Source organism: Psammomys obesus, unplaced genomic scaffold (genome assembly GCF_907164565.1).
Source record: "Psammomys obesus unplaced genomic scaffold, mPsaObe1.curated_primary_1811, whole genome shotgun sequence".
Taxonomy (NCBI): domain Eukaryota; kingdom Metazoa; phylum Chordata; class Mammalia; order Rodentia; family Muridae; genus Psammomys; species Psammomys obesus.
Window position 1 is genome coordinate 472,495 of NW_026596130.1, and position 26,264 is coordinate 498,758.

The window sequence follows — 26,264 nt, forward strand, 5'->3', positions numbered from 1 at the left end:
CAGGGAGGACGGGGTGCAGGGAGGACGGGGTGCAGGGAGGACGGGGTACAGGGAGGATGGGGTGCAGCGAGGACGGGGTGCAGCGAGGACGGGGTGCAGCGAGGATGGGGTACAGGGAGGACGAGGTGCAGCGAGGATGGGGTACAGGGAGGACGGGGTACAGGGAGGATGGGGTGCAGTGAGGAGCCCCAGGAACCTTCTGGCATTAGAGAGGTTTAAGCTTGGGTGGGTGTGGCTCCCTGCACAGCATAGCCAAGGGGGAGTTGAGGGATGAAGAAAGGGGGTGCTTTCAACCAAAGGGGTAAGATCTAAGCTGCAGCAGCAGCAGCAGCAGCGAGAAAGGAGCGGAGAGGAGCTTGGTGGAAAGGAGAGGGGGGTGGAAACTGGCCTGGGTGCTGGCAGAGGGGAGAAAATGGGTTAAAGAGAAGAGGCTAAAGGTGGGGAAGAGAATGGGAGAACGTCAGGTTGCTCAGAACCGAGGGTGGGGAGGAGGTTAAAATTGAAATAGGCAAAGGACGTGGGGGGGCATAAAGTAAGGGGCAGAGGGGTTGAGATGGGGGGGCTCTGGACAGGGAGGGGCTGGTGGGAGGGGCGGGAGGGGCGGGAGGGGTGGGAAGACCTGCCCTATCTCCGCTCCCCTCCCTGACCTCATGCTGGCCCTCCCCTTCTCCTCCCCCTGCTTGCTGTGGGCTCCCTGCTTTTCTGTCGCTGCTGTGAGATCAACAGTCCTAGTAGGGGCTCTGAGAGCCTCTGGCTGCAAGGGACCAGTGAAGGGTCCCTCAGAGCCAGGGCTGCCAGGGTGCCTACCGTGCCAGGGACACTGCCTTTACTGGGCTTGGGACTGAGCAGCTTCAGAGGTGTGGCAGCCACTGCAAGCCAGCAACACTCTCCAGGTAGGTAAGAGCTCTGGGAGGACCAGAGGAGGAGTAAGGAGCAGAGGGTTTCCCCTCTGAAGCGCTCCGAAACTGAAGTGTGGCAGGCTGTCTTCCAGGACCGCGACTGACTGCTCAGGTCAGAGAAAGTGTCAGAGCGGACACAGGAGGTGTGTCCAGGAGACCAGGGCAGCACGTGGTGTGTTTTGCATGCAACAGGGTTTGGAGGGGATGTCAGTACCTGAGGGGGTCTGGGGAGGTGGGACCCCAGGAGTCAGGTGGGTAAGAACTGCTGGGCAGGAGGTGTGGGAGCTGCAAGGAGGCCGAGGCTGGGATGAGCTGTCCATCAGGAGGAAAGCACTGTGGCTCTCCAGCGCTGGGGCTGGAGCCGCTGGACCTGGCACTGGGATGGGGCGGGGGAGGCAGCTTCTCTCGTTCCAATGAGATTCTTCAGTTAAGTATGCAGAGTTGCAGGGGCTGAGAAAGAGGCCTGGGGAGGCACAGGGCTTTCGGAGGTGCTGAAACAGGACAGAATGAGCCCTGAGAAGGGCTCAGAGCTTGCAGAGACGATCCCATAACTTGTTCTTGGCGAGGCTCTGCACCCATGACTCACGGTTCAGCGGGCCTGCAGAGGCTGAGTGGTGTCCCCACAGGGCACAGGGCTGTGTCTGTATTCGGTCCCCTTCCAGGCTCCCTGCTTCTGTGCGCCTGAACCTTCCCACCCACTCCCCAAAACACGTGATGGGCCCCGGGTGGGGCGGGCGGGGCCTCTTATCTCGCCTGGAAAGAATTTAACGGCTTAGGAACCACTGGAAGTGGAACTGAGGGCAACTACTGGGAAGCAAGAAGGAAACAGCAGCTGCCACAGCCCCGCCCCTGCTTCCCGGATCTCAGCCCCTCCCTGGCCGCTTCCAACCCCTGGAGACCTAGCACCTCCATTAGTCAAACTTTTTTCCGCTCAAGCCCTGGCCACTGGTGCAAGATCGTATCCCATCTTCCTGTCTCTCACTTTCCTCCTGACCTTTTCCATAAGGGTCTGGAAATCCTTTCTCTTCATCTTTCTATTCCCATGGCCCATCTGCTTTCTCCCCAAAGCAAGAGGCACCTGGATTGCCCAGTTCCTTCTCACTAGCGCCCCCTTTTCAACTTGTCTCAGCCCATTTTCTCGGGCCCAGAGTCCCGCTGTCTCCTTTCATCGACACACTTGGTTGGGAGTGGGATGGCAGGGGGAGCTGAGGGTGACACTGGGACAGAACCAGACCCCTGTCTCTGGGACACCCCCCATGGGCGCCTGCCCCTTTCCCACCCAGAAGGTCCCCAGTGAGTAAAGCGTCAAAGTTGGCCACACACTGAATACCAAGGTGCTGAGTCACAGTTTGGGAAGATGCCCCCACCCTGCCAGTCCAAGTGAGGGAGGGTGCCGAGAGGGTGCGGCCGGCCCCCAACACACTCCGGAGAAGCGTAGAGGGAGACACAGAAACTCCCGGGTCTCTGCCCAGGGCCAAGAGAAGGGCCAACATTTTCCAAGCGTTAGGGGAAATGGTGGAGGGCGGTCGGGGGTGGTGGTGACAGGAGCAGGGAGGGGGAAGGGCCTGGGAAAGAGGCTTAGGGGCATGGTCTGTGAGGGCCGCACCTCCCTTCTAGACCAACCTCAACAGCTTTTCTGGGGAAGCCAGTGGGGTTTCATTTTTCCTGCCACAGAGAGTCCTGCCACACCTGGGCTAGCAGCCCAGCGGTGTGGAGTGAGCAGGAAGTACGTCCCCTCCCCACCTGGAGACAGCTCCTTGTGCCGTCCACACTGCAGCTCGGTTCTCGGCTGCCCTCTGTGCCACTGCAATGACCAGGCCCAGAGCAGCCGAGAGGGGGATGGTGTGCCAGATCGGCTCACACATCTGCAAAAATGCTGCCTTTTTCATGTTGCTGTGTAGATTCTCATGTACAGGTGCGCTCACACCTGTGGCCGTGGACAAAGACGGGGGGGGGGTATTTGCATGTGCCACGTGTGTGCCCGCAACAACAGTTGGTGCGGGGGTGATTTTCAGGTACTTAAAGCACAGTGACAGGTGGGGTAGGCCAGAGCCCCCTCCCACCCTCAGAAAAGGGTGTCGCCCTCCTGCCTTGGGCAGGAACTCACATCGGAGCCGGCTGTCCCCAGGCTCTCCTGTCTGTTTTCTTTCAGTCCTTGAGGCAGGGTCTTATGTATGCAGCCCAGGCTACTCTTCAGTTTGTGATGTAGCTGAATCGGCCTCGGCCTGCCGATTCTTTCGTTGCTTCCTCCTGGGCGCTGGGGTGACAGATATGCGCCGCCACACCTGGTTTCTGTGATTCTGGGGATCAAACACAGCCTCCTGTGTGCTAGGCAGGCACCCCACCACTGAGAGCCTCCGTCTGTCTCTTGATCGCCAGCCAGGCACAGCGTCTGGTGGCCTGAAACACCTTTCTCTTTGACCCAGAGGAATCCGGGGAGAGGGGAGATGCCGCCCTTGCCTCCTGAGCAGCTGACATTCCCAGAAGTCTCTCTCTGCCCTCCTGCTCTCTCAGTCTCTCTGTTCTAGGCAGTCGGGGCACCTGTCAGCATGGCTCAGCTTTTCCCCCAACTACCCGCCTGCCTCAACCCGCTCCCTCTTCACCAGGTCCTTTCTCCTGCCTCGGACTTTTCTTCTCAAACTGTCCCTCCAGTTGTCTGTGTGAATTCCGCAGGCACACACAGACGAAGAAGCAAGGCACCCCTGAGCCTAAACCCCATCACGTCACTTTTTCCCCACAAAAAGTGCCTTGGATGATAGCACCGACACGGAACATTTGCTTAGCATACACAAGGCCCTGAGCTGGTGATTTCGGCAAAATAAGCACCAATAAAAATATAGATAGGTATGAAAGTAACGTCTGTAACGGCCAGCAAGGTAGCTCCTCGGGTAAAGGCTCCCGCTGCCAGGCCTGAGGACCTGCGGTCAGCTCCTGGAACCCACACAGTAACAGGAGAGCACTGGCGCCCCAGAGTTGTCCTCAACCACCGTGCCTTCAATGTGGCATGCCCACACACGGGACCAACAGACTTAATAAAATATGAAAAATAGTGATTTCCTCCCTCCCCGCTGCTGAGCAGCCCATCTGACAGCTGAAGCCAGGCTGTGTCCTGCCGCTGAGCTCCGTCCTTGCTCCTTTCCTCGGCTTTTGATTTTCACTGGTGTCCATCTATGTATCAGTACCCTTGGCTGTGCTTACCCCATCTCGGTCGCTGTCCCCAGCCCTTGGCTCTGGCAGTGTAGCCCGGACTGCCCCTGCCTCCCAAGTCCTGAGATCACAGCTGTAACCTCCAAGCCCAGCACAAAAGAAGACATCCTTAGCGCCCCAGAAATCACCCATCAATGCTTCTGCCGGTCGCCCTCTCCCAAGAACACCACATCCCAGCTCCAAACTGCAAGTTTATTATCCTCTATCCTCAAACTAACATCTCACTATGTAGCCCTGGCTGGCCTAGAACCCACTAGGTAGACCAGGCTAGCCCCCAACTCACAGAGCTCCGCCTGCTTCTGCATCCTGAGTTCTGGGATCACAGGTGTGCGCCACCATGCCTGCTCAAACCTTCTTTAATCGACTACCCACACATTTCTTCTCTGTCTGGCTCTCTTATTAAGAAATAGTGTTATCCATAATAGCACACGAACTGTACTCCATCCTTACGGCTTTGTATTCCACAGTGCGAATAAGCCACAGTCAGTTAAAGGGGCCAGCTGGTATGAGCGGCCTTGGTAGGTCCCCGCTGGGGCTGCTGTGCCCAGCTCTGCTGCGTTGTTAGTCCTGGGAGTCACGGTGGCCTCAGCAGCTCTGCACAGGTCCAGCTTTATCACATCATATGTTTTCCCTGTTTCCCCAAATGCTGTAGCACCTGGTCCTTCCAGCGTGCTCCCACCTGTTCATTGACTCTTGTGGCCCAGCTACTGTTTCTGCTAGGCTCCTAGCCCAGACTCTGTCCATGGTCCTAGCCCTGACCTTGGTCCTGTTCTTGACCAGCCTCAGTGCCAGTCCTGGGCTTAGACTGGTCCTTACAATGGTTTCTATGGCCAAGAAGTGTAGACTGAGCACACTGGGTGTGCTCACGCAGGGGCAGGGCAGCCAATAAGAACAGGAAGAGAAACGGTAGCCTCTTCTGTCAGCCTGATGCTTAACCGGGTGACCGAGACAGGAAAGCAGCGGCCCCACCCTCTCCGCACGAGATCCGAAACCGTCAACACTGGTGCAAGCGGGAAGTGTAAGAGCAGATCAGGTACCACGAGGGGCCTCAGCCTGGCCAAGAAGGCTTCCTTGGGTGGTGCGGGCTTGCGACTGGAAGGAGGCGGGGAAGAGCAAGATTGCAGCAGAGAGGACTGCGCATTCAGAGGCTGGGTCCAGCGAGGAGCGTGGGGAGGGAAGTATGTAATGGAGTGTTTAGCTAGTTTGGTATTTGATGAAGTAATGAAGTATTTAATCCCTCATGGGGGGGGGGGTGGATGGTGAGATGGCTTTGGGTAAAGGTGCTGCCAAGCCTGGTGACCGGAGTTCAATCCCCAGCACCCACACATTGGAAGGAGAGAAAGCCTCCCACACCTTCCATACATGCACCACGACACCCAAGCATACACACACATGCCCCAAAATGTTTAAAAACAGTTAAGAAAATTAAGGGCCGCCGACAGGCTTAGCGTCGAAGCGGGTGGGGTTAACGGGAGATGAGCAGGTGGGGTCCGCTGGGAGATGATGCAGATGATGACCACTGCTCTGAGAGAGTCTGGACCACAGGAACAGGGACATCCTGAGACGCCCACTGAGCCACTCTGTGAGCCCTGACCCGCCTCCCGCTGGCCTTCCGACTGGCTTGAGTCTGTGCAGGTCTCGTGTGCCGTGGGTGCTGTCGTGTCTGAAGACGCGGCTGCTGGCCCTTACCATTGCTCTGCCTCCTCCCGCTATGATTTTCTCCCCCAAGCCTTGGGAAGAAGTGTGACGTAGAAGTCCCCCCAAGGCCCGAGCACGCCACACCCTCTTATTCCGTGCTTGCTGACCAGGTGTGGGCCTCTGTGCTAATCTTTACTGCAAAAAGAAGCCTCCGCTAAGATCTGCGAGGCACTGGGCTGTGTTAAAGACGAGAACCTGGGGGCAGCCGGGCTACTCTCACACACGGGCACCCAGTCCAGACATTACAGTCGCCGGGCTGGCAGCCAGGTGGATAACCTGTGCAGGCAGTGATCCTTCCAGGGAACCTGTGACAGGTGCTGAGTAGAGTGCAGACCCTCTGTGGCTCCAGCCACTGATGTCCAGATCTCCAGGCGTCACGGAAAGCAGTGTGAAGCAGGTTAAAAAGGCCGGTGGTGGGATGGCTCAGTGGGTAAAGGCGCTTGCTGCCAAGCCTGATGGTCTGAGTTCAATCGCCAGCACCCACACAGTGGCAGGAGAGGTGGCCTCCATATTGGACAACACATGCTTCAAAACATGGACGAGGTGGCCAACTCACTGATTCTGAGAGAGGCTAGTAAGGGGAAGGCACACCCCCCTTATATTTTGTGGGAGACCACGGGGGTTCTTCGGTCATATTGAGGGGAGTGGGGAAGCCATTTGGAGTGTGTCGAGGCTAGTAAGGAAATAGGAAGTGTGGTGGCTGGAGGGGTGTGTCTTCGGGCAAGGGTTTGCCTGTCATCACAGTGAGGTATCAAGTCCTCACTGGACTGCACACACATCTCTTCAGCCCCACCCAGATCAGGGCACAGGACATCCCGGAAATCCCCCAGGTCTCCTTCCACGCAGTCCTACCCATAACCGTAATCCTGTTTCACTTCCTAAGAGCACAGATTAGCCTGCCTGAGCGCGTGCATAAATAACCCGTTCTGGAACCTCACCGTTCTGTGTCTGTTCTCCTCTGCTCGATCATGTGTGACCATCATTCATGCCGCCTGTAGAAAAGAGGAAGGTTTCCTTGGTGCATCATAAAAAATTCTGTCTCTGCCATCATTTATCCAGTCAGTGTGAATCTGCCTTGTGCACAGCCAGCTGTGTGCACCTCTCACCCCTAAACGTGGGAGGTTGAGCAGAAGGATCAGAAGCTTAAGATCAACCTAGACTACATAGTGGGATCTGTCAGAATGGCAACACTTTAGGAAGCAGACAGACAAACAGAAAACCCTCAGTGGGTAGGAACATTGTTGCTCTTACAGAGGACCCAGGTTTGTTTGTTGTTTAATTTAAAATTTTAGATTTAGGTTGTTTTTAGGTGTGTGTGTGTGTGTGTGTGTGTGTGTGTGTGTGTGTGTGTGTGTGTGAGATGAATGTAGTTGTCTACAGTCCAGAAGAGGGCATTCGACTCCCTAGAACTAAGCAGTTGTGAGCTGCTTAGCATAGATGCTGGACACCTAATTCAGAGTAGCACACGCTCTTAACCGCTGAGGTTTGTTTTTTGTTTTTTTGGTTTTTTTTTTTTTTTTCAAGACAGGGTTTCTCTGTGTAGCCCTGGCTGTCCTGGACTCACCTTGTAGACCAGGCTGGTCTCGAACTCACAGAGGTCTGCTTGCCTCTGCCTCCTGAGTGCTGAGATTACAGGCGTGCACCAGCACGCCCGGCTTCTGAGCTTTCTTTCCAGCCAGTTTTTTACTTTAGGTTTTATGTCTGTGTTCATGCGTGCGCACGCTTACTCGAGTTTCTGTTTTTCTCCCCCTCGTTCTTTGAGGCGGGTTCCTGGCCCTGGAGCTCACCCGCTGGCCACACTTGCTGTCCTGCCTCTGGCACCTCCTCGGCACCAGGCTTCCCGGCACGCACATAGGCCTGGCTTTCACGGTGGTGAGGGTGAAATCGGGCTCTAACGCTCACACTTTACCAGTGGACCGACCCATCGCCCCAGCCTCTCTCCTGGGCGTTCGTTCTCTGTCTCTCTCACTTGCTCTCACTGTCATGTTTACCTAACACATTTTCTCCCACTCTGTGGAGTGTCTCAGTCTCTTCCTGACGTCACTTGAGGACCAGATGTTTTCAATTCTTGAGCTAGACGGCCAACTCCATGGCAGAGCCCAGCGTGTTCGGTCCTCAGTGCGGAGGAAGTGAGGCCGCGAGGGAAGCTGTCGCTGCTAGCAGGGTCTGCTGGGTCCCCTCTCCCGCGGCCAGGTCCATCACAAAGACCTGTCCCGGAGTTTTCTTCTGTGTTGCTACGGGACCCACTGCTTGGCCTTTTGTATTTAGGACCATGGTCTGTTGGTGTGGTTTTTGCTGTTTTATTGGGGTTCTTATACCTCTACCTCCCTCCCAACCCTTATGCGCCCCAATCCCCTCCAACAGTGCAGCACCAGGTAGGAGAGAAAGAAGCGGGAAAGGGCAGCACAGATCCAGCTACGTCGTGCTGAGGATTAGGGTCATCGCGTCCCTGGGGCGAGCCCAGTCTTCGTAGTCAGGACATCCAGACGTCCAGCAGAGTGCCAACCCAGCAAGAGCAAGTCCAGCGGCAAACGCTGCAGCAGGACGAACCAGCGGCAGCAGGGGGTAGCAGCCGCCTGGGGCCAACGGAAGCGTCCTCGCATCCCACACCTGGGACACGTCCATGTAACGTGGCTAGGTTTTTAGAGGAACCAGAATCCTCCCCACAGTGATCCCCCGCACGTTCGTTGCTGTATTTGGATATAAGATAGGGACTTCTCTCTCCCTCCTGTGCGGATCTTCGTTGGCAGACTTTATTCGCGCTCTTGATTTAGCTGTCTTATTGTTGTCTGAGGGTTTTCCCTGCATTGTGTGCCTGTGCGCCACTTGTATCAGTGGCTGCTGGGGTCGGAAGAGGGCGCCAGATCCCCTGGAACTGGACTTGCAGAGGGTAGTGAGGCACCATGCGGTGCAGGGACCTGAACCAGGGTCCCCCACAAGAGTAGTAAGTGCTTCTAAGCCCCCGCCACCATCCAGCCCAGCCTTTCTCTTTGTAACTTACACAGTACCTCAGTTATTAACCAGCTGACCACCTCCGCTCGGGCCGTAGTCTGAGTCCTGCTCTACTCCACCTGTCCCTGCGCTTCCGTAAGGCTCCATATTTGGCAGTGCTGAGGGACCGGCGAGGTCTTTAATGGGAGCCGTTTGAGCTCGTTAAAATAATTAAAAGGCGGCACTCTGGGAACCCTCTTTCTCCTCCCTCCCGGGGGTTTGCACCTAGTCTCACAGTGGCTTACTGTACTGGGTCTGGTTGCTATCCCTGCTCTTTTCTGAAGGGAAATGGAGTGGATCTGGCGGAGAGGAGAGGGGAGGGGACCAGGAAGAGCAGGAGGGGGGGAGGCTGTGGATGGGATGGAATGTGTGAGAGAAGAATGCAAACAATTAAAAGGCAAGCGAGGTGTGGTGGCGCACACCTTTAGTCCCAGCGCTATGGTGGAGGCAGGTGGCTCTCTGTCAGTTCAAGGCCAGCTTGATCTACAAAGTGAGTTCTAGGACAGCCAGGACTGTTACACACAGAAACCCTGTCTTGAAAATAAAATGAATAAAAAAGGCTGGTGGGTAAGTTCCGACTGCTAAGCCTGAGGACCAGTTAAGTCCTAGGGATACACAAGGCCAGAGAGGAACCATACATGAAAGTTGTTCCTCAACCCCAACAGGCATGTTGTCGTATGTTCCCCAAAGTAAATAAGCAAACAAACAAAGATATGATGTTATTTTTCTAAAAGGCTGATGGGAAGGATTTAGCTGAGAGTAAAGCATTAAAAAATGAGGGGGAGCCAGGCGGTGCTGGCTCACTCCTTTAGTCCCAGCACTCAGGAGGCAGAGGCAGGTGGATCTCTGTGAGTTGGATATCTGTGAGTTCGAGGCCAGCCTGGTCTGCAAATTGAGGCCAGCACAGCCAGGGCTACCTGGAGAAACCCTGTCTTGAAAAAACAAAAACAAAAACAAAACAAAACAACCAAAAAATTTTAAATAAGTAAATAGAAGAAAAGGGGGAGGAGAAAGAAGAAGAGGAGGAGGAGGAGGAGCAGGAGGAAGAAGGATCCTGTCACACTGGGCACTGCGGAGCTGGTCCAGGTGTCTGGGCACGTCCTCGGCCTCTGTACTCATCTTCCAGACTCCCTTGGCACAGATGTGTTGGAGGACACTTTTATCCAACAAGTTTTCATGCTAAGTCCATGCATGTAACAGGGCAGGGGCAGATGAGGTGTTCTCATGGAACACTAAGTGCCAGGGGAGGGCTGCTGTTGCTGCTGCTGCTGCTGGTGCTGCTGCTGTTGGTGCTGCTGCTGGTGCTGCTGCTGCTGTTGCTGGTTTGTTAAGTAGTCGGAGCAAGGAAGAATAAACTAGATATCCTGACAGCAAGATCAAAATTGCCCCCAGGCTCTCGCAGCCCCTAGCCAGTAGGAAGTAGTCTAATGACAATGCAGCCCTTATCCAACCCTTGAATTTATTCAGGGATCTCTCGTTCCCCCTCACCTCTAGTGTTAAGGGGTTGGCAGGGAAGAGGAAAGAAGAACCCGCAAAGTAGCTAATGCCAGCTGCAGGTTAAAAAGGGAAGGGGGTGAGCAAACAACTTCCGGGTGTGACACAGGAAGCAAATCTGCCCCACAGGTGCCCCTTTAGGACTGGATTGTCATCTGTGTGAGCTGTGTTTGTCACTAGGAGGTGCTGAGTTCGCGCCCTTGCCCTCTCTCCCTGCAGCCTCCTGAATGATGGCTGCCCAGGGCGCCCTGACCACGTCTGTTCTGACTCTCCTCTTGTTGCTCGGCTGGGCCGGAGCAGGCCCTTTCTCTGCTCGCTCCAATGGGACGCTGCCAGCCCCGCGGCCCCCTCCCCAGCCCGGGGGCCCTTCTTCTCAGCTGTACGAGCACACTGTGGAAGGAGGAGAGAAGCAAGTAGTGTTCACTCACCGCATTAACCTGCCCCCGTCAGCCGGCTGCGGCTGTCCCCCGGGCTCTGAGCCTCCCGTGCCTGCTTCAGAGGTGCAGGCCCTGAAGGTCCGGCTGGAGATCCTGGAGGAGCTGGTCAAAGGGCTCAAGGAGCACTGCTCAGGAGGGTGCTGTCCCTCAGCCGCCCAGGCTGGCACAGGTGAGTGGCTGATTGGGGTGGGGGTGGGGCGGGGGGCACAGAGGACAAGGGGAGGAGGATCAGGATGGGAGCGCTGCCTAGAGCGACAGAAAGGGTCTCCATAAAAGTGAGAAAACGTGCCACTTCCTCGTCCTGGGGGGCGATGGCTGCGATGGAGAGTGGGGATTGGCTAGACCCAACCCAAACGCTCCCTAAGATCCCGAGAGGGCGCGTGCCAGCGGCTAAAATGACCTTGGGAATCGAGGCTGGCCACAGGGCACCGACACCGCTGGGTCTCCTCCCTGCGCCAGGCCAGACAGACGTGCGCAGCCTCTGCAGCCGCCACGGGGTCTTTGACCTGAGTCGCTGCGCCTGCTCCTGCGAGCCCGGCTGGGGGGGCCCCACCTGCTCGGACCCCACGGACGCGAAGACGCCCACCTCGACCCCGCCCTCCGCCTCCAGGCCCTGTCCTGACGACTGCAACGACCAGGGCCGCTGCGTCCGAGGCCGCTGCGTGTGCTTCCCCGGCTACAGCGGCCCGAGCTGCGCCTGGCCCTCCTGCCCCGGGGACTGCCAGGGGCGCGGGCGCTGCGTGCAGGGCGCCTGCGTGTGCCGCGCCGGCTTCTCGGGCCCCGACTGCAGCCAGCGCTCCTGCCCCCGGGACTGCAGCCGGAGGGGCCGCTGCGTGGACGGCCGCTGCGAGTGCGACCCGGGCTACGGCGGGGAGGACTGCGGGGCGCGCAGCTGCCCTCGGGACTGCGGCGACGGAGGGCGCTGCGTGGACGGCCGCTGCGTGTGCTGGCCCGGGTACTCGGGCGAGGCGTGCAGCACGCGGAGCTGCCCCCGGGACTGCCGGGGCCGCGGGCGCTGCGTGGACGGCCGCTGCGTGTGCTGGCCCGGGTACACCGGCCCGGACTGCGGCGCGCGCGCCTGCCCCGGGGACTGCCGCGGCCGCGGGCGCTGCGTGGACGGCCGCTGCGTGTGCCACGCGGGCTACGCGGGCGAGGACTGCGGCGCGCGCGCCTGCCCGGCCGACTGCCACCGGCGGGGCCGCTGCGTGGACGGCCGCTGCGCGTGCGACCCCGGCTACACCGGGCCGGCCTGTGCCACCCGCGCCTGCCCCGCCGACTGCCGCGGCCGCGGGCGCTGTGTGCACGGGGCGTGCGTGTGCCACGCGGGCTACGGCGGCGAGGACTGCGGGCGGGAGGAGCCTCCCGCCAGCGCCTGCCCCGGGGGCTGCGGGCCGCGCGAGCTGTGCCGCGCCGGCCAGTGCGTGTGTGTCGAGGGCTTCCGAGGCCCGGACTGTGCCATCCAGGTGTGCCCGGGCGACTGCCTCGGCAGGGGAGAGTGTGTCGCGGGCAGATGCGTCTGCCAAGACGGCTACGCGGGGGACGACTGCGGGGAAGGTAAGCGGCCGGGAGAAGGGCTCCGGGGGTAGGCGCTGTCCCCGCAGAGGAGGGAGGCCGGGGTCAGGAGGACCCCAGGCACCGACGGTGGTGGAACCACACGCTCCACGCCAGGGCAGTTAGGCCTGGGGAGCGGGGTGCCCCTGGGTTCTTGGTTAAGGACGCGGGGAAGTTGGTGGCCACATAGGCCCTCTTTGGGCCTCTTGCGCACCCCCAATTTGCGCGGTGGGAATCAAGTGTGGGCGCCCGGCTAGCCAGCCTTCCCCGCCCCGTCGGCAGAGATGCCAGCTGTCCAGAACATGAGGGTGCACCTCCTGGAGGAGACCACAGTCCGCACCGAGTGGACCCGGACCCCCGGTCCTGTGGACGCCTACGAAATCCAGCTTCTCCCCATGGTGAGGGGCAGCAAGAGGGAGGCTCAATGGGCGGCGCTGGGGGAGGGGTGGAGGAAAGGGGGGAGGGCTAACCTCATGAGACTCCAGATGGCCCCTGAGTCTGCCCCAGCCTGGGACAGCCCGGCACAGCCTGGCACAGCGGCCTCATCATGACTGTGGCATGGGTGGCGATGGCGGGGTCTCTGCTTCTGGATGCTCCGAGGCCATTGCTGTCAGCTTTTGTCACTGAGCCCAAGTCAGCCCCATTCCACACCCATCCATCTGCCACGGCTGGGCACCAGCATCCGGGTTCATGGCGGTCTCCTGGCCCCCTGTGCGTAGATGCCCGCTGGTCCCCTCAGTCTCCTCTTCTCACCCCCGAGGCTTTTGCCTTCTGGACATGGGGCTCCCCACCACAGGGAGCCCCACGGCCTGACTCTCAGTGGCCGCACACCAACCTGCTGCTGCACGAACTGCCCAGGGTTGTGACCACATGTGCTCATATTTTCATGGCAAAGCTCACAGGAGCCCAACGCCAAACATTCAGAAATTACAGATAAGCACGCCTTTAATCCCAGCGCTCGGGAGGCAGAGGCAGGGGGATCTCTGAGTTTGAGGCCAGCCTGGTCTACAGAGCAAGTTCCAGGACAGCCAGGGCTACACAGGGAAACCCTGTCTCAAAAAATAAACCCCAAACGAACAAACAACCCTCCATAAAACAAAACCAAAAAAGAGAAAGAAATTATAGCAAAGCCAGCAGAAAGGAAGGAAAGACTAGTGAGGCCGGGAGGGGGGGGCAGCCCGGGCAGCCTGTCCCGTTTAGTCTATATATAGGCTTTGCCTTAGCTCTGTTCTGTGTTATCTTTGTTGGTTTAGACCGAGCTGTCTGAGTCCTTGCAATAATTCTGAGCCTGTGAACTTGTTTTCCCCAGCTCTTGTGTCAGTGAGCGCATTCTTTCTCGGCCTTTACTTGCTCTTAAGAGGTTTGGGGGGACAGTAAGGATAAGGGTGAAGCTCACGCCCTCTCCTTGGGGCCTGGCCTGTACACAGGCTGGACTCCGGGTCTGTCCACTTCCCCCACATTCGGTCCTCTGGCTTTTCACCCATCACCATGCAAACGGCGAGCAAGGCCACACGTGTGTCCATCCATCCAGGCGGGAACTCTAGACTGGGACAGCCAGGGAAGAGCCAGGGTGTTGGGCAGGCCCCAAAGGAAGGCCTCCAGCTGTATCCCAAGCCCCCACCCCCACTTTGCGGCCAACCAAGATAGCCCCCCTTCTCCTGTTTAAATTTTTTATATAAAAATAATGTAACTGGCAGACAAGAATTTGGCAACTAGAGAAGAGAAAAATGGTAGCTGGCTGTTCGACAGTAAAACAAGCACGCTGACATTTTACGAAGCCTCTCTCGCTCTTCGCTGTGCGTACATTATTTACATAGCTCTAGCCTGAAGGGCGGGGCTTTTAGAAGGAATTTTCCTATGAACCTTGAGGGGAAGGAGAAATAAATAAACAGTTGAGATAAGAGGAGCCTCAGGCCGTGTTGTCTCCAAACACACACAGCCCGACTCCGGGTGTTGCCGAGGAGTGAGGGGTGGTGGCTTCTTCGTCTTTGCTCTGAGCAGGGTGGTGTGAGCTGCTCTGCGCCCAGGCCTGGCCCCTGCTCTGGGTGCTTGTCCTCTGCTCTGGGCAGGGGACCCCTCCACCTCTTCGGGACTGCCCGTGAAGGAAGGTCCAGTAAACTTCCCCACTCACCGTCCAGGCTCAGCCCTTGGCCCGCTGTATCAGCTTGTGTGGTGGCTCTCCGGCTGAGCCTTTTGCTCTGGCCCTTTCAGCTGACCTGTCGATCATTCTTCAGTTCGTTGTCACTCTCTGCCATCTCCCTCAAAGCCTGCCCTCCCGTGTTCCTGCCTGCTTCCCCCATTCCTCCCAAGAAACACTCCTCTGTCAGAGCCAGACTCTGTGCTATTCCCGGCCAAGCGCACGCTCCATCTTCAGAACTTAGAAGAACCACCCCTCCCTTCTGTGTGAGGATTGTCGCTGTGACTCTGTGGCTCTGTAAGCAGTTCAGTGTTCCTAGGCCCTGAGTACCAGCCTCCCCAAGGTGCTTGCTGAACTGCTGTGTCTGATGAGATGCTTCCTCTACCTCAGGGTCTGAGCAAGAGCTGTGGGGGTGTGAGGGAGGCCAGGAACTCATTTGGAACAAAAAAATTCTGCTCCATGGCCATGGCCTCAGGCCCCAGCACTGTCCTGTCTCTTCTCTGAGATGTGAGAGAGACCTGAACACCCAGAGACCGTTGGGTGTTCCTTGTCTGAGCGTTCCCTGCAGCCTGGAAATGGGCTGTGTGGAGTGCTCACTGGACACAGACCCGGGCCTTGGGAGACTTTTGGGGGGGGTCTCCTGTGAGAAGTAAGACGAAAACGATCCTCTCTGGGGACCATCCAAGCTGGACTTTCCTGTGGGGCCGTGAGGCTGATATTGAGAGTCAAGGCAAACAGTTGCCAAGAACAATGGTTGAGGGAGCCAGACTTTGCCAGGGGCAGTGCCAGCCACCAGCATCTGGCCAGAGAGCCTGCCTCAGACTCCTCAGACCCGTGCGGTGGGGCTGGGCCGTGCGGGTGAGGGCAGCAGGGGACTTACAGGGGTCTGCTGCCAAGGGTGTTGTGGGAAGGATGGACTTGCTGTGGAGAGGAAGCTAGACCCTGGGGGCCTATAGACGGAGACAGTGGGAGTGACACCAGCCAGGCAGCTTCGGGAGGTGTGAGGATTGTCACACGTGCTGGGTGAAGGCTGCCCCACAGGCTCTCAGAGCAGGACGGGAGTCTGTGTCCAGGGGGATTTTCCACCCGGGAGACAGTGACACAGCTTCAGTTTACGCTTGCCCTAAAACCTCCACGTGGCCCCTCATCTGGTTTTGTGCTTTGGTATTTACTACGTTCTCTTGGTTCAGGACGGCACCTTTCAGATTTTCCAGGCCCGTTTGGCTGAATGGAGGTGTCCCTACCATGGCCAACACAGCTCAAAAGTACAGAGCGTCCTCAGCGCTGCCCTCGCCAGGCAGCCCACACAGCTGACAGCATTACAACGCTCACCGACGCCCAGTCCTCCCGCCTCCCCAGCAGCTCGCCACTTAACCGCACACCCGGAGAGCACGTGTGCCCTCGGGGGTATTTAGTAGGGGGGGCCGGCCACACCTGCCTCCTAGGTTATGCCCAGCCCGAGGACAGGGATGCTATCTTAGTTTTTGATTCTCCAATACACAGCATGATGCCGGGTGTAAGCAGCCGTTAGAAATGTGCCGTTAGAGCTTTGAGCAGGGAGGCCTTGCTTTAAGGGGTGTATAAGGCTGCCAAAGAGACGAGAAAAGTGTGCAAGGGGACCCCCCAAGTCACAACAGGCAGTCCTGTCCCCCCGGAAGGGCCAGCTAAGCGCTGAAGGAAGGAGGACAGGGCAGCTCTGAAAGACCAAGCTTAGGTCACCGAGGCAACCAGAGGGCTCCCGGGTCGGGTACAGTTCTGGCCAACGAGAAGGGCTTGCTCTTGGCGGGAGCCTGGACACACAGCCTGCACTCAGGCCTCTACGCTCATATTCTTAGACTGATTACCGGGCACCGGGGCCTTTGAACCCAGCACTAGGAAGGCAGAGGCAGATCGCTGTGAGTCTGAGGCCAGCCTGGTCTACAGAGTGAGTTCCAGGACAGCCAGGGCTACGTGCAGTGTCTCGAAAAGCAAAACAAAGGATTTATTTTGTCTAGGTGTGGACGAATGTGCATGCACTTATATGTCCAGGTATCCAGTGAGGCCAGAAGAGGGCGACAGACCCCCTGGCGCTAGAGTTAGAGGCCGCTGGTGGCTGTGAGCTGCCTCCCGAGGGTGCAGGGAGCTCAACGCTGCCCTTCAAAAGCAGCAACATCTCCAGCCTCAGCTTTCTTCCCCTCCTCCTTCCCTTCTTCCTCCTCCTCCCTTCCCCTCCTCCTTGCTCCTCCTCCTTTCCCCTCCTTCCCCCTCCCCCTCTACTTCTCTTTTTTTGTTTTGTTGTTTGTTTTTCAAGAAAGTGTTTTTCTGTGTAGCTCCGACTGTCCTAGAACTCTGGCTTTGTAGACTAGGCTGGCCTCAAACTCAGAGATCCGCCTGTCTCTGCCTCCCAGGTACTGGGATTAAAGGTGTGTGCCACCACGCCGGCTTTCTTAAGAAAATTATTTATGTCCAACTGTGCGTTTGTGTGTGGATGTGTGCACTCGGGTGCAGGTGCCTGAGGAGGCCAGAGGTGCTGGGTCCCTTGGAGCTAGAGTCACAGGTGGTTGTGAGGTGTCCTGTGTGGGTGCTGGCAGCTGAACTTAGCTCCCTGCAAGCGCAGCAAGCCACCTCCCCAGCTCTCCTGCTGTGCGCCCTGTCAAGACAGGGGCCTCCAGAGCCTAGTTTCCTGTCTGTCGAGGAGGATTGTTAGGACCTTTTCCACAGAGCGGAGAAGAGCCGCTGGCCAGAGAGAGGCCCCACAGCTTGTGTAGGGCCGAGTCCCACTCAGGCCTGTGTGGCCACCACTTGGAGCTGTTAAAAAGGAAGAGGGTGGCGTCCGGCTCTGATGCCGGATCTCTCTTGCAGCCTGAGGGGTCGAGTCCGCCGTTCACGGCTCGGGTGCCCAGCTCTGCCTCGGCCTATGACCAGAGAGGCCTGGCGCCTGGTCAGGACTACCAGGTCACTGTCCGAGCCCTGCGAGGGACCAGCTGGGGTCCTCCTGCCTCAAAGACCATCACCACCAGTGAGAGCTGGGGCTGGGGAGCGGCTTGGGGTGGGGGCTACACCCCAGCGGACTCATCACTGAGGCCTCTTCTGCCTCACCCCGCCAGTGATCGACGGTCCTCAGGACCTCCGGGTGGTAGCCGTGACCCCGACCACGCTGGACCTCAGCTGGCTGCGCCCGCAGGCCGAGGTGGACCGATTCGTCGTGTCCTATGTCAGTGCGGGCAACCAGAGGGTGCGGCTGGAAGTCCCCCCCGAGGCGGACAGGACTCAGCTGACCGACCTGATGCCCGGCGTGGAGTACGTGGTGACCGTCACCGCAGAGAGGGGCCGCGCAGTCAGCTACCCGGCCTCCGTCAGGGCCAACACAGGTAGGGCGGTGCTGGCCTTCGGGTGTTAGGGACAGCCGGGTTTCCAGGGCGGGGGGGGCCCTCTCCCCTCTCCCCGAGGGCCCGGCCGGAGGGTCACAGGTGGCTGTGGCAGTCCCGGAGCGCCTGCCACATACAGCCTTGCCGCGTTCGAAGGGCACTGGGGACTCAGCCCTTGGGTGCTTGGAGTCCTAAGGAAGCTTGCCGGTGACCTGCGGGCGGGAAACGAGATGCTGCCATCCGCCCAGGGGAGGGTGGCCTTATCCTTGTCCTAGCTTAGGTACCAAGGCGGCTGGGTGTTGCGGGACTGGGGCTGAGGGGGGAGGGGGTCAGGCTGCGTGAGGTCGAGTCTGGGGCGGTTTCCCTCAAGCCTCGAGGTTTCTTAACAGCCGCCAACATGGAGCTTTGCTTTCCTTTCCCGGGACAAGGCGATGCCCTCCTCCTTGCTCACGTTGACGCCCCCCTTTCCTGTTCTCTCCTTCAGATACACGCCCGCCTGCTGGCTTTTTTTTTCTAGGGCACCACAGTGGCAGGCTCAGAGGGCAAAGGAAGGGGTGGGGCTCGGGGACACTAATTTCTCTTTCTAGGTGGGGCTGGGCGTCACTGGTTGTGGGGTGGAGGAGCCGAGGTGTGGAGGAGCGGTGCGGTGGGGACCCCGACACTGACCTGCTGCCCCTCCCCCTTTCCGCTCGGCAGCACCAGGCCACTACGGTTACCCGGAGGCGCGCCCCCCCGCCCCGGCCCCTAGCTCCCGCCCCCGCCCCCGCCCTCCGCGGCCCTTCCCGCCCTTGCGGCCCCCAGAGGTGGGCGAGAAGGAGCGGCAGCCCCGGCCGAGCCTGCCCCAGCCTCCCCGACGGCCCTGGGGGAACCTGACCGCTGAGCTGGGCCGCTTCCGGGGCACGGTGCAGGACCTGGAGCGTCACCTGCGCGCCCACGGCTACCCGCTGCGCGCCAACCAGACCTACGCGTCGGTGGCGCGCCACATCCACGAGTTCCTGAAGCGCCACCAGACGGCGGGGGCCCCGGCCTCCCAGCCCCGTCGCCCCCACCCCACCGCTAGGCCCACCCAGAGCACCAGGAAACGGGACTCGGACCAGGCTTCCGACGGCGCGCACCCGGAGACTGCGGCGCGCCACCCGAAGCCCGAGGTGCTGGGCAGTGCTGCCGACGGCTCTCTGATTGTGTCCCTCGACGGGCTCCGGGGTCAGTTCGAGCGTGTGGTGCTGCGGTGGCGGCCGCTGCCGCCGGCCACGGGCCCCAGCGGGGAGCTGTCCGTGGATGGCTCCGAACGCACCGTCCGCTTGCCCAACCTCACGCCAGGCACCACTTACCACGTGGAGGTCCACGGGGTACGGTCAGGGCAGACTTCCAAGTCCTACGCCTTCATCACCACCACAGGTAGCGTGGGCTGGGGCCCTGGACTGACCGCCCCCGTCCGTCCACGCGTGTCACCTGCTTTCCGCACGCAGCCGCCTCCCCTCCACCGCCTCACTGCTTAGGGCCCCTCCTCCCCTCACCCCGCCAGCCCACCTCCCAGCCTACCTGGGCCAGGCCGCAGGATGCCACCACAGGAGGCTGCCCTCCAGTGTCCCCTCCCCCCCAGGGGCCTGGCATCCTCCTGAGGATAACCAAAGCCAAACAGCCCTGGCTTGTGCGTTCCCGAGCTCCCGGGCTATGCCTGCTGTTTCCAAGCAGCTCCGGCACCGGCGGACGCTCCTGTCTGCGAAGCTCATAGGAACGCAGCCCCGCGCTTGGGTTTTCTTTGTCTTTTAAAATTGGAAGAGAGAAAGCCCTCAAACCACAAAGGCGGGTCCCCCCCCCCCCCCCATGCTCTCGGCAGGCTTGGGGTTTTGTGCGGACCGCAGCTCGGGCACCTGCTCGGAGGCTGCCGCGCAGGCGCTGCCGAGCTTGGCCCGGCGGTTCCCCGGCGGTTCCGACGGGGCGGGATTGAAACCAGAGACTCCCCGCGCTGACTCACTGCGGCCAGGGCGCCTGAAGCCCGCGGTCTGCGGTTATGTCCCACAATTTGGCTTTGGCCCCAAGGGGTGCAGCGGAACTGTTTGAGGGTGGCCTCGAAAGCCGGGCAGCATGTGGATGGGGGCGGGAGACCACTGCTTCCTCCACTGCTTTCCCTCCCGCTGGTCTCTCCCACAGGACGGATGCCCGGCCCAGGGACAGGGTGCGCTGTGGCTGGAGGGGGGAGGGGTGGGCCTGTTCTTCCTCCTTAGGGCCCAGATGCCATCGGAACCGAACTCCGCCCGCCCTCTTACTGCCCTGCTCCCCTTTCTTCCTAACAGCACGGCCCCTCCCTTTCTTCCAGGCTTCTCACGGCAGCACTAACGGAAGGCGGGAGCGGAGCAGCACCAGGGGGAGGGACACGGGCAGTAGGAGCCTGGGGTCGTGGAGGCCTCTCGGAGGCGGGGGTGGGAGGGCTTTACGGTCGCTGCCTGCCCTAAGCCAGGCCTGGCTGCTCCAGAATGAGCTCCACGGGGGAATTTGGAGGACTTGGCCAAATATGGGAAGGAGTGTCAACCGGCTCAGAGAGGGCTAAGGAGCAGCTCAGGGAAGGGGAGGGAAGCCTTGTAGCCCCCAGAGGCCGGGGGCACACCTGGGGACTGGGGCTCCGTTCCCGCTCTCATACCCAACTCTCCTGTTTTTCTTACCTGCTCTGCCCCTTCCCAGGGTCCTTACCCTCTGGCCTCTTGCAGGCCACTGACGAGCCTCCTCCCTCGGGCCCCTCCACGACCCAAGGGGCCCAAGCTCCTATCCTGATCCTGGAGCACCACCCGCTGGGAGAGCTGAGGGTGCTGGGCAGAGACAAGGCAGGGCGCCTCCGTGTGGCCTGGACTGCCCAGCCCGACACCTTCGCCCACTTCCAGCTGCGCATGCAGGTGGCCGAGGGGCCGTGGGCGCACGAAGAGCTTCTGCCAGGAGACGTCCACCAGGCTCTGGTGCCCCCGCCCCCTCCCGGGGCCCCCTACACGCTGTTTCTCCAAGGGATCACCCCCGGGGGCAGGCCCTCTGTTCCCATCACCTACCAAGGCATTATGGGTACATTCTGGACCGTGTTCAGAGCAGTGTCCTGAGAGGAGGGAAGGACTCTAGGCTAGGGCAGGGTGAAGAGGTCAGTGAAGGGAAGGCCTGACCCACTGGAAGATGAGAAAAAGATTTGAGAGTTCAGAGGGGAAGCCAGGGGAGGGGCCATCACAAGGCCAGCTCGCTGTTGGAGGAAAGGTGGAGCTGGGAGAGCGACCCAGGAGGCTGCAGCCCCTGCTCCGAGGGTGCCCCCTGTCCTGGCTGTCCCTCTGCTCTGCCCTGGGCTGAGCAGCTCACGGCAGGCGGAGCTCTGGTCACCGCATGGGGCCTTCAGCTCTACTTCCTCCTGGGGACAGCACCTGTGGCTGCACTGGGGATAGAGTCTTCTGGGGTGTGTGTGTAGGTGTGTGTGTAGGTGTGTGCCTGTGTAGAGGGTGTGTATGTGTGTGTGTGTGTGTGTGTAGGCGTGTGCCTGTGCAGAGGGGTGTGTGTATGTGTGTGTGTGTGTGTAGGCGTGTGCCTGTGTAGAGGTGTGTGTGGGTGTGGGTGTTCCATTCCATCGTGACTTCAGAGACGGTGGGAAGTGACAAGGCCTGGGTGGCTGACCCTTACCGCGCCCTTGGTTCTCTCTGCGGGACTGGGAGAGGGTAGCAAGGGGGAGAGCCGCTCGGGGGTTAGGGGCCTGAAGGCTGCTCTGAAGCAGCAGTGGAGGGCTAGAGACTCTCAAGCAGTACCTCGGGGGATGTGAAGCTCTCCTTGAGGTCTCAGGTACGGGGGGTGGGGCATAAAGAGCAGACAGAGACTTGGAGGAAAAGGCTCCTTCCCGGGAGGGGCAGGGGTGGGGGCATCCAGAACTGGGTGGGCGGGAGAGCAGCGGGTAGGAGTCGGGGGAGAGGGGAGCGGTTGGTCCAGCATGCGTTGCCTTTGTCCCCAAACCCCAGACAGGAGTGAGGAGCAGCCCAGGCATCCGCCGGTCGGGCCTCGCCTGGGGGAGCTGACAGTGACAGGCTTGGCCCCCGACTCCCTGCTCCTGCACTGGACGGTCCCAGAGGGGGAGTTCGACTCCTTCCTGATCCAGTACAAGGACAAGGACGGGCCCCGGGTGCTGCCCGTGGAGGGGCCGCAGCGCTCAGCACCTGTCACGTCCTTGGAGCCAGGGCGCAAGTACAAATTCGTCCTGTACGGGCTCCTTGGCAAGAAGAGGCATGGTCCCCTGGTGGCTGAAGCCAAGATCTGTGAGTGGCCGCGGGCGCCCCAGCCCCTCACTCTGCACCATGCTGGAGTAGGTTCTCCAGAGCTTTGGGCCGGGGAGGTTGTCTAGGGCCCGCGTCGGACCCTGAAGGGGAAGGAGTGGAGGGCAGCAGAGGTGAGGAAGTGGGTGACGCAGAGGGATGGTTTCCCATCCCACCACACTCACTTGGCTGGAGGGCAGAACGCGTGGGGCGCTGGAGTGCCGCCTGCCCTGTGGCGTGGCCTCGACCTCCTCGGAGGGCCTTTGAGTCTGAGAGTGACGGGCTGCCTTACAGTGTCTGCTACCTCAGGGACACGCTAGAGGAGCGAGTCAGCAGCTGGGGGACACGGTGATGGCCTGGGGTGGTGAGAGAGGGGCCGGGTGTGGGAGGAGAGCCCCAGGGCCCAGGCGGCAGCAGGTGGGGAGCAGAGGCAGAGGAGCAAGGTGGGGTCCTAGATGCTGGGAGAGAGCGTGCGGCCGGCGGCCCAGCGCCCGCAGAGGGCAGGTTACCCGGAGCTGCCTGGCGGAGCTGGATTGGAGGTTATGGGGCACAGACGTTTCTGGAATCCTCTGGGAACAGAGTGCAACGAGGGAGATGGAGACAGGAAGGCTCAGGAAGTGGTCAGAGCCAGGGACAGAGCGGCAGGTGCGTGGGCACCCGAAAGAGGAGGGCCCAGGGTGGGACTCTCCCCCACGCTGGCACGCCCCGGGAGAAACGCGCTAGAAGTTAAGTTGGAAGCATGGAGGCTACCGCAGTTGGATTTCCCTGGCTGCACAGATGTGAGAAGGGCTGGCTGGGGCCCTCTCCCCTTTTGAAGCCTCTTTCCGGTGCCTGGGAGTCGTCGGGGCAACACGTGCGTACGTACGTGCGTGCGTGTGTGCGTGGCATCGCGTCTTCTGTACACCAGCAGGGCAGGGCGCGGGCTGGATTTTAGCACTCCCACGCAGCGAGCAGGCCGCACCCGGCTTCCTCTCCCCGTGACCCCCTTTCTCTGTTCCCTCTTCCAGTGCCTCAGGGCGAGCCCAGCCCAGGACCCCCTCCCCGCCTGGGGGAGCTGTGGGTGACAGACCCCACCCCACACTCGCTGCGCCTCTCCTGGACTGTGGCCGGGGGCCAGTTTGACTCCTTCGTGGTCCAGTACAGAGACAAGGAGGGCCGGCCCCGTGTGGTCCCCGTGGAGGGGCCTGAGCGCTCCGTGGTGGTCTCCCCGCTGGACCCCGACCACAGCTACAGGTTCACTCTGTTTGGGATTGCCAATAGGAAGCGGTATGGGCCCCTTACTGCTGATGGCACCACTGGTGAGTGACTCTCACCCGAGCGTTCCTGTGACCTCTTCTTGCTCCCTGCATGCGCCCTCAGCCAGGGACCAGCCGAGCCTCCCAGCAAATGGCCGCTCCCAAGCCCTTGGCCCCGCTCCCGGGCTGGGGGCCGGCCAGCTTCCCCCCCCCCGCCCGGCTAGGCCCCCTCCACCCCATTCAGCGTGCTCCCCAGAGCCCCCGAGGTGTGTCATACTCTGCCCACATCCCAGGGCCTTAGCGCTGAGCCCCGATGCCAGGCTGCCGGTTCTGCCCTGGCACACCCTTCTCGATTGCAGCCCCACAGAGGGAGGAGGAGCCCCCAGAGCCGCCCCGCCTGGGGGAGCTGACCGTGACAGGCGTGACCCCAGACTCCCTGTGCCTGTCCTGGACTGTGGCCCGCGGCCCCTTCGACTCCTTTGTGATCCAGTACAAGGACGCCCGGGGACAGCCCCAGACGGTGCCCGTCGAGGGGGATGAGAATGAGGTCACTGTCCCCGGCCTGGAGTCCAACAGGAAGTATAAGATGAACCTCTTTGGGCTTCGTGGCAGGCAGCGTGTGGGGCCCGTGTCTGTGGTGGCCAAAACGGGTGAGTCAGAGCCACGCATCTCCCTCCACCGCTGGCCCCGGGCCTCAGGCAGGGCCTGCCCAGCTCCACCTTCCCTGTCCGCACATCCCGGGACTCCTAGCCCGGGCTCTGGCTCCTCAGGCTGCTCCCAGGCTGGTTTTCCCCATTCAGGCCCCTCTCCTGCTCCGCACCCTCCTCATCGCCCTCTGCTTCAGCCACAGTCCACTGCGGCTCATGGCTCATACCGGACCCTTCAGGGCCCCGTTCAGTTCCTGGCCTGCTAGCACTGCTGGGTCTCTGCCACCCAGGCACCAGGGGCTGCTCTGTGCCAGGGTGGCAGATGCAGGGGTCCAGGGCGCCTTGTTGCTCCAGACTCTTCACAGGTGGAAAGGGCTCCTTTTAGCCCCCACTCCCCAACTCCCAGTCAGGATGGCCCCAGTGCCTCTGTGTGCTCAGCCTCTCCTGTCCATCTGCCTCTCCTGTCCAGCACTCTGCCCTCCACTGGTGGCTACTGCCCTGGAGCATGAACTTAGGAGGCAGTTTTGGCCTCATAACTCACTGCGCATAGGATTCACTTGGGCCAGTCACTGAACCTCCCTGTTCTCGGCTTCCCTTCTGTGGGGGTCTTGATGTGACCCCCCATAGCACTGTTCGAATGCTCAAGTTCAATCCAGGTATGCCAAGACATGCCTGTATTCACAGCACCTTGAATGCTGAGGCAGGAGGATTGCCTGGGCTGCACAGTGAGATTTGCCTACAGTTGAATAAATAAACAGGAGCAACAGCTGCCTCCTGCTCAGCACACCCGTGTGCAAACCCTGCTGAAGAGGACCCGCCCCCGCCCCCCAGGACCCTCTTTCGCTCACCACCTTCCCACCTAACACCATTGTCACCATTCGCCTCCTGTCCGTGCCCTCTCCAGCTACCTCCTGTTCTTCATGAGGTCCCCAGGGCCCCAGTCCTCCACAGTGCCTCCATGGAACCCTGAAGAGACCTACTGCGAGGGACAGCAGTGGGGGAGGGCGGGGAGGGGCGGGAGTTGTGCATCCCAGCCTTCCAGGAAGGCGTAGGGCTCTTCCCTAGGCTTGCCTGCCTGGTCCCTCGGTTCCGGCATTCTAGGCAGGGCGGAGCATCCCTTCCAGACTGGAAGGTTTGCCTTCGGGAGGGGGTAGGCTACCTCACCAGGATCACAGTTTATTTATCTTTTATTTTACTATTATTTTTTAAAAAACTTATTCTTCTCATAAGTTATAGCCTGACCACTGCTTTCCCCTCCTTCCCCTTCTCCCAGTTCTGGCCCCCGCCTCCCCTAGATCACTCCTCCTCTTTTTCCCATCAGCAAAGACCAGGCACAAAACCTTGTATCAAGGCTGGATTAGGCAACCCAGTAGGAGAAAAGGGTCCCGAGAGCAGGGGAAAGACTCAGAGAATCCCCACGCCCACTGTCAGGGGTCCCACAGGGCACAAAGCTAACAACCATAACACCTTCTGCGGGCAGAACACAGACCCATGCCTGCTCTGCGCTGGCCACTTCAGTGTCCCCGAGCCCCTGTGACCCGGTTAGCTGACTCGGTGGGCCTTGCTCTCCTGGTGTCTGTGACCCTTCTGACATCAGGAGCACAGTTTGTGACATATCAATGTACATTCTGATGGCTTTGCATCTTCACCGACTAGCTGGCCACGGCGAATGCCTGAGGCCCTGATCTCTTCTCTCAGCCCCACCAGACACTGTGGACCAGCCCCCCAGCCCCACAGAGCCCAGCACCGAGGCCTCAGAGCCCCCCGAGAAGCCGCGCCTGGGAGAGCTGACCGTGACGGGCGCCACCCCAGACTCCCTGGGTCTCTCCTGGACCGTCCCCCAGGGACAGTTTGACCACTTCCTGATCCAGTACAGGAACGGGAACGGGCAGCCCAAGGTGGTGCGGGTGCCAGGGCACGAGGACCAGGTCACCATCCCCGGCCTGGAGCCAGACCACAAGTACAAGCTGAACCTGTATGGCATCCACAGTGGCCAGCGTGTGGGCCCCGTGTCTGCTGTCGGGGTGACGGGTGAGTGGACGCGGGAAGTGACGGTCAGCTCTGCGTAGGGATCAGTAACCTCTGGCTGATACCCCAGACGTGCTCTGTGCGCCTTTCCCTGGAGCAGGACTATGTCCCCTGTGCAGGGGTGGGGACATGGAGGCCTGTGCTGTCCAGGTCCCCTCGGCTAACCCGGGAGCTGGGACCCGGTGGCTGTCTGTCAGATGACAGGGACACTGGTCCTCAGGGAGCGTCTCTGAACTGGGCTCAGGAGCCCTGGAAGCCGCCGTGTCACCTCCTTCCCAGGCCCTGCTCACCCGTCCTCTCCTCCCCAGCTGCAGAGGAAGAGGCC

General features: G+C 60.3%; 1 protein-coding gene across 1 annotated transcript in view; it reads left to right on the forward strand.

Moving 5' to 3' along the window:
* The first annotated feature begins 746 nt into the window (after nucleotides 1-746).
* The window catches only part of Tnxb (tenascin XB), a 32,938-nt gene continuing 7,420 nt past the window's right edge, over nucleotides 747-26,264 (forward strand). The window contains 13 exon segments of the mRNA XM_055591992.1: nucleotides 747-893; nucleotides 10,509-10,895; nucleotides 11,186-12,280; nucleotides 12,560-12,675; nucleotides 17,256-17,412; nucleotides 17,501-17,764; nucleotides 18,458-19,159; nucleotides 20,444-20,812; nucleotides 21,739-22,032; nucleotides 23,037-23,327; nucleotides 23,624-23,914; nucleotides 25,610-25,942; nucleotides 26,248-26,264. The exon segment at nucleotides 26,248-26,264 is cut by the window's right edge and continues 3 nt beyond it. Of these exon segments, the coding sequence (XP_055447967.1) occupies nucleotides 10,517-10,895; nucleotides 11,186-12,280; nucleotides 12,560-12,675; nucleotides 17,256-17,412; nucleotides 17,501-17,764; nucleotides 18,458-19,159; nucleotides 20,444-20,812; nucleotides 21,739-22,032; nucleotides 23,037-23,327; nucleotides 23,624-23,914; nucleotides 25,610-25,942; nucleotides 26,248-26,264 (4,308 nt within the window). The 5' untranslated portion in view covers nucleotides 747-893; nucleotides 10,509-10,516.